At 38.8% G+C, this 10484-nt stretch overlaps 1 protein-coding gene across 1 annotated transcript; it reads right to left on the reverse strand.

Annotated features, from left to right (window-relative positions):
- Positions 1-268: 268 nt before the first annotated feature.
- Positions 269-10484, reverse strand: sephs1 (selenophosphate synthetase 1). The gene is made up of 9 exons (XM_053500018.1): positions 10417-10484; positions 5021-5271; positions 4683-4786; positions 3831-3938; positions 3589-3743; positions 3348-3438; positions 2929-3028; positions 2619-2831; positions 269-1322 (listed from the first exon to the last, which is right to left on the reverse strand). The coding sequence occupies exons 2-9, from the start codon at positions 5211-5213 to the stop codon at positions 1108-1110; spliced, it is 1179 nt and encodes a 392-aa protein (XP_053355993.1). The 5' UTR covers positions 5214-5271; positions 10417-10484; the 3' UTR covers positions 269-1107.

The raw sequence follows: 10484 nt of genomic DNA on the forward strand, positions 1-10484 counted from the left end.
CTACATAGAGAGTACCAGCAAGAATTGAAAACTACTTTCATGGCTGTTAACAACTTTAGTTGTGCGTTGGAGGAACAAAATAACTGTTAAAAAATAATAATAATAAATTTATCATAAATTACGGTTGTGGAACTGTTGTATAAAAGCAATATCACACTCAACATTGAGCTGTTGTATCAAATATCAGAGTGGCTGGGATAGCTTCAGCACTCAGCATTACAAAATTATTTACCTTCACACACAAACAAAGCCACAAATTTCCAAGAAATAATAAAAAAAAAAAGATCAGATTTATTTAAGGGGCATAGAGATATATGTCACTGTTGGTAGATGAGAGAGAGAGAGACAGAGAAAGAATAATGGGGTTTTCATAGAATATAAAACCTTAACTCTATCCCAGAAACGTCTGTACCAAACGGTGAACGTCCTACAATATATAAACTGCATCTCCACTGTTTACATTCGCTGACAAAATGTCAACACACTACCATCATGGGTAGACACGGCACACCTTAAAAGATACAGGACGGTGTTTAGTTCTGATTCTTTCAGCCCATTCAAAAACCAGGCAAGGGTCACTTTATTTAGATTAGTCCAGGAAAATATCATACAAAAGACAAAATTTATAAAAAAACAAAAAAACAAAAAAAAAAACTATATATACTCACTTTTTTTCCCTATCGCTCGACATATCAGCTACAGTCTGAACTACTGCTGGCACATGGAGCGTCAAAATCAAAACTTTATATATATATTGCTACAATGTACGCGTGTCAGTGGGTCGTTAGAGATTTACTGGGACATGATTTCCAATTGAAGAGGAGCAGAAGAGATTCACAAAGAGATTCACAAAGAATCAACAGTATCAGATTATCGTCATACTCTTCATTTACTGTAGAAGCTGCCTTAAAGTTGGGTGCTTCTGCAACGTTTAGTAACAGAAAACTTACTGGGGGGAAAAAAAAAGACATTGATTCCCTGTTACTTTTGTTTTTAAGTGTGTCCATGTAGTATCTGCCGTAATGTCATGGTAGGCAGGCGGTGTGTGTTTCTACGCTGTGGTGGAGCTAGAGCGTGGTAAAATGTTCAGGGGTCGTGGGCTCAGCTTTAGGATGTAGCTCCTGGGGTGGTGTTGACGTTCTGCGTGGCCACCTGGGGTGCGACCTCGATGATGCGCGGCTTGTCGATAATGCGGGCTGTGCGGTTGCCTTTCTCTACGATGCCGATGATCCAGGCCTGGTGGCCCTCGCCGTATTTTGGAGATTTGATCTCGGCGCAGAAGCGAGCGGCTTGCTCACGTGGAAGACAGATCAGCAAACCTCCTGCAACGGAAAAACAGACGAGAGTGGGAGTCAAGTGTGAACTGACAGGGACTGAGTACGTCTATATTGACAAACATTGTTAAAGAAGCTGAGTGGAGTTAAGACCGTAGGGTTTACAGAAGTTGGGGGACATTTTTCCAATAACATCCTTAAACGCACTTTGATCTACATGTGTACACGCGTGATGTGTAGGTTTTCTTTTGTCTAAACCCCCTAATCCCATAGAATTTTTTTTTTGCCTTACTTTGTGTCATTTCTGGTTTACATTGTGACTTTGTTAATCATAACATACAGTACTTTCAGAGTAAAGATCCGTCACTGGACTGAGCTTGGACTTAATTATTATTCTTTGCAAACTGATTAGTAGCTTTAATAATAAAGAAATAAAAAATAAAAATACCTGACTACTCATTCACATGCACTGAAAGTCATTTACAGCACTAATCTGATTTATGCTACTCAATATATTATCTATGTATTACCTCCATATGTGCTTGTTAAGTGTCCCATTCCAGATGTATTTCATGTTTGCAGTTATAATAAGCTTTCCTGGGATGGATTTCCACTAGTTTTTTTACAATCACATTCACGCTGGAAAACGTTTGGGGCTCTTATGCACGGGATTAGTATTATCTTAGAAATTACCCTCGCCCCCACCCCATCAGATTTTTATGTGGCGCAGTGTTTTCCGATATTTTTCATACAAATATATATAATGTTGGTTATATTACATATTATATATTTTATATTACATTTATACTGTGATGCATAAGGTAAGGTCGAAGGTGTATACAGTATTACACTGTATAAAAAAACACTTGTGTCAACTAGATTACAAGAGATTCTTTTGTATGCCGATTCAAGTATCACCACATTTTTTTTTTTTGTTTTTACATTTATAATAGAGATGCACTAGTTGATCAGGCAGTGACTGGAATTTGCAGGTTTTGAGCTCGACAGTTCATTACCAATCAGTTTTTAGCATTTCTGATTCTGTGCAAAGTGCGCAAGTTTTCCAAAAGGTGCAATAGAAATGCATTTTTATGGTGTTAAAAACAATTAGCTGTTTTCTCCAAATTCTAAGAATTAGTCTCAAAATGCACTCATTACACACTTACACCAGTATCAAAACACCGAATTGGTCTGAAACCCACTCATTATCGCTCTCAAAACACTTTACAGAATCACAATATTAATCGAAACTGCACCTAAGTGTCTCTATAATATCGTATCAGCTGGTCACGGGTGATTGTCATCCTTATAGATCATGAGATCTGAGTGTTAAAGATTTCTGACCTGAGGTCTCGGGGCAGGAGCCGTGCATTAGCCCGAACATGTTCCCGCAGGCTTTGCTGACGGCGGCCATCTTGGCGAGGACGGGTAGGTTGTGGATGACAAAGGAGACCTCGCTGCGTTGCTGCCTGGCGAGGTTCTGAGCGTGACCCAAAATACCGAAGCCTGTGATGTCAGTGGCGGCGTGTGCGTTGAACGTGTGCATCAGACCTGCGGCTGGAGAACAAAGACACGGGAGGAGGAAAATTAGCATGGATATGTGTGATTGGACTGTGGGCGTGAAAGCTAAAGTTAGTAAGTGTCCTTTACGGACCTGTTCTGTTGAGTCTTGCCATGTTCAACATAGCCTCCTGATAGGCTAGCTCCACATCCTCTTGTGTCACCACTAACTTGATCTTGTTCCATTTCTCTGGCTGAGAGGCAGAGAGAGAGAGAAAGAGAGAGAGAGAGAAAACACAATCAACTTTGTGCTTGAAAAATGTTATAATGTTGCTGTTATCAACAATAGTGTTTGGACCTCTATACATGAAAGACCTAGACAGCTAATGACATCATTCTTTACAGTAAATATTCAATAACATGTGCTTTAACATTAAAACTATATTAATAAATCTCCATTAAATTAAATTAGCTGGGGCCAAAACTTATGAGGCAATGGCTTCAAGGCTAGGACTCCAATATGAATATCTACAATACACATTATCCTACAGATAATAACGGAAGCAGACTCACGATGTCCAGCCACTGATGCACTGCAACTGCTACTTGAGTGCCGAGAGGTTTCGTCAGAACCAACACGTCACCTGGCACTGCATTATCTGGCCTTTAACACAGAAACACGCAAGAACAAAACACATAAAACGCGAGTGCACTGATTTAATAATGAGAAACCTCATCACCTGAAAAACAGAAATGGAAAAGGAAATGAGGCAGATACAGAAAAAAGGAAAGAGACGCAAATAAAAATGCTCACATGATGAACTCATTGGGTTGGCAGACTGTCGTGGCCACGCCTCCGAGTACGATCCAGGGGTTCACAACAGTCTGACCACCGGTCACCGAGGTGCCTGCTTCCTCTGCTGCATCCTTAAAACCCTGGATAATAAGCGGCATCACCTTGTCCCTCTCCTACACCAACACACGTCAGGAAGTATGTCAGCACGAGGAAACTCACTCGGATAACCAGAACTGTTATTCCGTGTTTCTACGTCTTACCTTTTCTGACAGTTTGTTGCTGACGCCTAACAACATCAACATGTTATCACACTCGGTCACTCCCATAGCGTACAGGTCACTCAAGACGTTAGCACACGCAATTCTGCCCTGAGGAAAAAGTACAGAGTGTAAGTGTTTTAAGATTGTATTTTACATTTATAAAGTACTATTTACCATTTCTTTGACAATTACATTAATTAATTGTCTTTAAAACAAATACAATATATAAAAGTTATAGAAAGAAATCCTGATACAGAAGTCCTGATACGAGTTTGAGCGCGTTCGTAAGTTTCATTTGCGCTAAAGTCCGACAAAGTGAGTCTTATACCACTTTGAAATGAATATACAATGTAAAGCATGACTAAATGTTAGTGTTGTCTCTGCACCTTTAAATCACGAGGAATCCTATTAAAAAACATTTACATAAACCATTTGAAGTTAAAAACCATATTCTCTCAAAGCTGTTTTTTTACGAAATTAGGATTATTCACCACCAGGAGAGCTTTACACTACAACCATTTTCTATCACCATGCTCATGAACTGATTCATTGAAACTGGTAATCCCCCCACCCCACACACACACCGAACTTTAGACATTTTCTACATTTACTTACGCACTGAAAATATTGTATATAAATACAAATTTATAACTGTAAATATTGATATCTGGTATCTCAGTGTCTATTTTTTTGTACAATACAAGTGAGCTACTTCCGAATTAAACATGATTGAACCCGAAAATAGAACTGCGGTCCGTTCATATCTGTGGAAATTTGTGAATCTAATGTTTCTAAGTAGGGGACTACATATACCTGTAATATCTCAATAAAGTGTATTGCGAAGCAATTTACCATCATGTAAGGGTCGTCCACTATAGGGTAGATGTAGTCTGTGGTCTGTACAAGTGAAAGGCCGCCGTGTCTCAGAGGAATCACGCAGGTGTCCATGCCGATGCCTGTGAAAAAACAAAAAGTCACACACACTGACAAACCTAAAACGCACCTAAGGTAACATTTAAATACCACACTGAGCATCAACATGACTTGAGCCGAGTCCATCATAAATACTCTAGCTCTGATGACCCTGCAGCCAACCAAGTAAGTTTTTCTTTACAAACCTATGGAAATATATATTATGCAGCACAAATAGTGGCTAAACTACCATATGAGTAATGTGTACAATTACAAACCCAATCTGGGCATAACTGCCCCAAGGAACTGCTCATCCTCCTGAAAATGGTTCTCCTGCAACGACTCCAGAAGTTTCTGTAGCACATCCTGAGGGACTTTGCAGCCGGTGCCTTTAAGCTCTGTGAACCGCGTTAGTCTGAAGTTCTTATCCAACTCGTAACTCTCTGGGTTAAAAGCCTCCCGCACTGACATGGTGGAGAGAGATTAACGGAGCCCGCACCAGTCCACACGACGTGTTAGAGAACAGCAGCTAGAGAGAGAGAGAGAGAGAGAGAGAGAGAGAAAGAGAGAGAGAGAGAGAGGGCACAACACAAAATAAGCAATTATAACATACTTATGGGGCTTTAACAGTCCGTGGTCAGCTTGTGTCCAACACACATCATTCTCTCTCTGAAAATGTAAAGTTAGAGTAAGAGAGAGACCTAAAGACAGAAGTGTTTTCACTGTGTAGTTTTTCAGTAATGTGATTTTTACTTCAAGCGAAAAGAAAAAAAAAGTGTGGTCAGCTAATGACTGCTATTATAGCTGCTTTATTAATAACATCAGGAATGTTAAGACCCTGCATATGTTCCACAACGTTAAACATAACTGTATACAGAGACATCGCTAGAAGAGACATTTGGGGATTTCTCGAATAAAACATCGCTGTTTAATAAGGTAATGGTATTACTGTAGTCTACAAGGAATAAGACAAGTAAAGGAAGCTCTTATTAGAAACAATAACTACCAGTCAAAATTTTGGACACAACATCAAATTCCATGCTATTTCCTGATTTTTATTAGTTTCTACATTATGAATTATTTTCAACAGTTGATATTGAGATGTGTCTGCTACAAACTATGCATTCAGCCTATATTTTTAGCTCAAATAATCACAACAAACGTATAATTATTTTAATGACTGAATGTTTTTCTCGAACATTTCCGAAAGCGTACAGTCATGTGACTAGAAATCAGTATAATATTAGACAATGGAAAATGGCCAACACAGAGTTAAACTCAAGAACACTCAAGTGAACAGTGATATAGATTTTGCAAACACAAGACAAAGTGGCAGCAGGTTAAAAGCTGGCTTTAACGTGATTTTTACATAGTTTACACAATGCTGTAAGGTAAATTTATAACATGTGTGTACTGTATGTTTTGTCAATTTAACAAGTACCATAAAGCATTTTTTTCTTACATTATGTATACGTGAAGAAAACAAGATAGGCCCAAAAAATGTATACAAACTTTAACAATTGTTATCTATGCCCTTTGTTTAAAAAACTGGAATTGAATTATGGCGTCAATGTGTACTACAGTCGACCCCCACTAAAGTCGTGGTTCAGACTTCACGGCTTCAGTCGTTTGCGAATTTTTCCTTAGAACCAAACTAATAAATGTTTAAAGAAACCCTCGCAATTTCCCGGGAACTGTAATTATCCCTCGCAATTTTTTATGGCTTTTTTTGTGGCAACATATAATTTTTTATGCGTTTTAACACTAAACTATTAAGAACAATATAATTTACAAATTTAGTAACATGAATATTAACATAAATTCAGCTAAATTTACATATAAAATATAATAAGTGTATAATTTTTCTGTATAATTTACTGTAAACACAAAGCACCCGTAAAGGAAAACCTGGCTTAAAATGATGAATTATTATATTTTGTGGATATATATTTTGGGCGCCTCTTTATGTGTATGTAGGCTGCAAAGTGGCCTTGTACCACTAGGGTTGGGGTTCAATTCTTGCCTCTGGTCTGTGTGTATACACACACACACATGCAGTCTTATGCAAAAGTTTGGGCACCCCTTGATAAATAATAGATTTTTGGTGATTTTTTTCATTGAAAAGTCTCTCTTGGAAATGGGAACAAAAATTGAAAAAAATAAAAAATAAAAACATTATTATGGCATTGTGCAAACGTTTGGGCACCCTAAAAGTTTTAGAGAATCAGATTCTTTTTACAAGGTTTCAGACCTTAATCAGCTCTGATGCATGTCAACAGCTGTCATTAGTAAATGCCAATTTCAAAGCTTTACAAATACTTTGACTCTTCAATCCTTGTGCCCACACTTGCAGACATTTAACAACCATGGGTTCCTCTAAGCAGCTGTGTCAGACTCTGAAAATATAAGTTATTGATGCCCACAATGCAGGAGATGGCTACAAGAAGATAGCAAAGTGTTGTCAGCTTTTACAGTGAGAAATGTAATTAAGGGATGGCAGGTCAGGGGGACTGTGGAGGTCAAGATGAGATCTGGAAGACCAAGAAAACTCATAGAGAACTGCTCGTATGCTGGTCAGAAAGACAAATTAAAAGCCCATTTGACTGCAAAAAACCTTCAGGAAGATTTAGCAGATTCAGGAGTGATGCACCTTTGCACAAGACCTTCATGGAAGAGTCAGCAGAAGAAAACCTTACCTGCATCCGCATCATAAAATCCAACGTCAGAAGTATGCAACAGAACATCTACAGAAGCCTGATGTGTTTTGGAAACAAGTGCTGTGGCTGATAAAGTTAAAGTAGAACTCTTTGGCCTCAATCAGCAAAGGCATGTTTAGAGAAAACAAGAAGCAGCACTTCATGTAAAGAACACCCTGCCAACTATTAAGCATGGCGGTGGATCTATCATGCTTTGGGGTTGTGTTGCAGCCAGTGGCACAGGAAACATTGAACCCGTGGAGGGAAGGATAGATTCCACTAAATACCAACAAATACTGGAAGCAAACATCACATCATCTGTAAAAAAGCTAAAGCTGAAAAGAGGATTGCTTCTACAACAGGACAATGACCCTAAGCATACCTATAAATCCACTATGGAATACCTCAAGAGACGCAAGCTGAAAGTTTTGGAACAGCCAACACAGTCCCCTGATTTAAACATCATTAAAAATTTGTGGGTAGATCTTAAAAGAGCTGTGCGTGCAAGACGACCAAAGGATATTACAGAACTAGAAGCCTTTTGCAAGGAAGAATGGGAGAAAATCCCAAGTATAAGAATTGAAAAACTTTTAGCTGGCTTTAAAAAGCGTTTGCAAGCTGTGATATCTCGCAGAGGAGGTGTAACCTAAAATTCTGTGTTTGTTTGTATGGATGGTCTGTGGCTGATGTTTGTACAGGTTGTTCAAACTCAGGCGTGTTACAATCGTTCCTAACCCAATCTAATAGTAGGTAGCGTCATCATCACTTTTTATAACATACTGTGGCCGTGTCACAGACTTTTATCAGGGCCGGCCAGTGTTACACACACCGTGTCACAGGTGAAGGTCAGCTTTCATGCCATACTGTGCATTGTTACTAAAACCTCGGATCAGACTGCAGAGCGCCCACATACGACAGTCAGAAGTAGGAGCTGCAGAAATATTGGAGCAGCGTAAGAATGCACACTTTTACAGGTAATGGTTGTAGAAAGAGTTAAAATCTTAAAGCTAAAAATAAGCTGATCGGCTTTAATGTAATAAGTGATATTATTTCAGGTTTAAGCCCATGTCTTTAAGCTATGTCTCTGCCTGACACAAAGATAAACCCCTCAAAATATATTTTTTTACTTTAATTTCACGGTTATGGACAACATTATATGGGATTGGTTTTCACAGGATTGGTGGCTAAATATCAGTACATTTTACAAAATTTAACCAGTTCTTTTTATACCTATCGGCATTTCATCTTATTACAATCAATGGGAATGAGAGGATATAGAAAAGTTTGTTTACACCTTGTTCACGGTAAGTTGTACTACTATTGTTGTGAGTCAAATACACTCCCTGTTTGTACAATGGGAGAGTGAGAAATTACAGATGAGAAAATAGAAAAATCATACCAGAAAGCTTATTAAATAATTAATAACTGTTTATAAGGTTGCACATTTTAAACTTCAGGCAGATATCTTAGTACTGCAAAAATACCATTAAATTCTGTCAGACATACATACAAACTGAATTTTTTCTGAGACTGGTTTCGGGCCTTCAATGAAATGTATGAAAGGTAAAGATATTAACAGATAAAACCTCTTATATTTATATAGATATATCTCATCATCTCATCGTCTGTACCGCTTTATCGCAGGGGCTCTGGAGCCAATCCTAGGAGACTTAAGGCAATTTACACCTTGCATTGTGTGAATCCATCGCAGGGTGCACACACATTAATTCACACAGTAAGGGCAATCACACACTATGGGTAATTTAGGAACAGCCCAATCTGTATATATATATATATATATATATATATATATTTATTTGGTCTCTCATACATACTTAAAAACACACATTTAAGTGAGCAAATAAATGAATAACCCTGCAAACATATCTACAGAACTGAATGCTAGGGTTTTTTTTTAATAAGGACAATAATAATACCTTTCCGTTTGTTTAGGCCACGCCCACTTTTGGTTTAAATTTCGATCCAGGTAGAGACTGTTTTTTACGTTAAATTTAAATATTTACGTATATTTAGTACACCGACGTTGTGTGAGTAAATTCTACACTGTGATAACAGGTGGGGGGTTTGTTACACACACGCGTGTGTGTGTGTGGAGAAAAATAGTTTGAACAACAGATCAAGTCCAACCTCTACACACACTACTCCCCTTTAAAACGGCGCGCGCACGCGGAGCTCCATATACACACATAGGCTTAATAAAACATACACAACGTGTGCGAAGATTACCAACGCCGAGGACCCAACTACACGTCAGTACACACAATTGCACAATATATAATTGTATAGGGAAAGTCTGCTTCCGACTACCAGACACATACACACAGCAGTATTACTATTAGTGTTCAGATCAATCACACGATCTTACCCCTGTGCGTGTGTGTATTCCCCCCCCCCCCCCATTTATGTTATCAATGCAAAATTAAAATAAAAATGTAAAAGTTGCATTGTGTGTGTGTGTGTGTGTGTGTGTGTGTGTGCTCGTTCACGAACGTGCGCGAGCGAGCGTCCCATTGCAGCGCGAACACACACACACACACACACTCCCCCCTGGGCATACTTAAAAATACTCGTAATACTCATAATAATTCATGCATACCCATATTCTGCACATGCACTACACTTTACACGTGCATTGATGTATAGAGAGAAAAATAAAATAATAAAACTCTCCCCTTGGAATCAAAACTTTTATTTATCTCGTGCATGCAGGCTGGACTGTTTATAAAATGTCGGCGGCGGAAAAATTTAACCCTTAAGGCACCCCACGCCATTAGAGGTGCGCTAGAACACTCATAATAACACTAAATACCAGACATTAATCAGGTTTTGCGGCATTTTCACGCATCCAGATGCATCAGTGAGCGGCTAAAGGAGCTCTCCGGGCACTTTAAGCACTGTGCCAGAGTTTTATTTCTACCCCATTTCCCCTTTAATTGTGCAGCTAGGTTTCTGCTTACCGGTTTCGCTTTAGCGGCGCCTCCCGATAGAAGAAAAGGCAGCGCTCCCACAATGCAATGCGAGCAAA

Source organism: Clarias gariepinus, chromosome 7, assembly GCF_024256425.1.
Source record: "Clarias gariepinus isolate MV-2021 ecotype Netherlands chromosome 7, CGAR_prim_01v2, whole genome shotgun sequence".
Lineage (NCBI taxonomy): Eukaryota > Metazoa > Chordata > Actinopteri > Siluriformes > Clariidae > Clarias > Clarias gariepinus.

Bases quoted from the DNA above. Each gene is read 5' to 3' on its own strand.
- sephs1 (XM_053500018.1), bottom strand. From the start codon at position 5,213: ATGTCAGTGCGGGAGGCTTTTAACCCAGAGAGTTACGAGTTGGATAAG. The intron at 4,787-5,020 runs GTTTGTAATTGT...GTTTTTTCACAG, and splicing joins GGCAGTTATGCCCAGATTGG to GCATCGGCATGGACACCTGC. The intron at 2,832-2,928 runs GTCCGTAAAGGA...TTTGTTCTCCAG, and splicing joins GGCAAGACTCAACAGAACAG to CCGCAGGTCTGATGCACACG.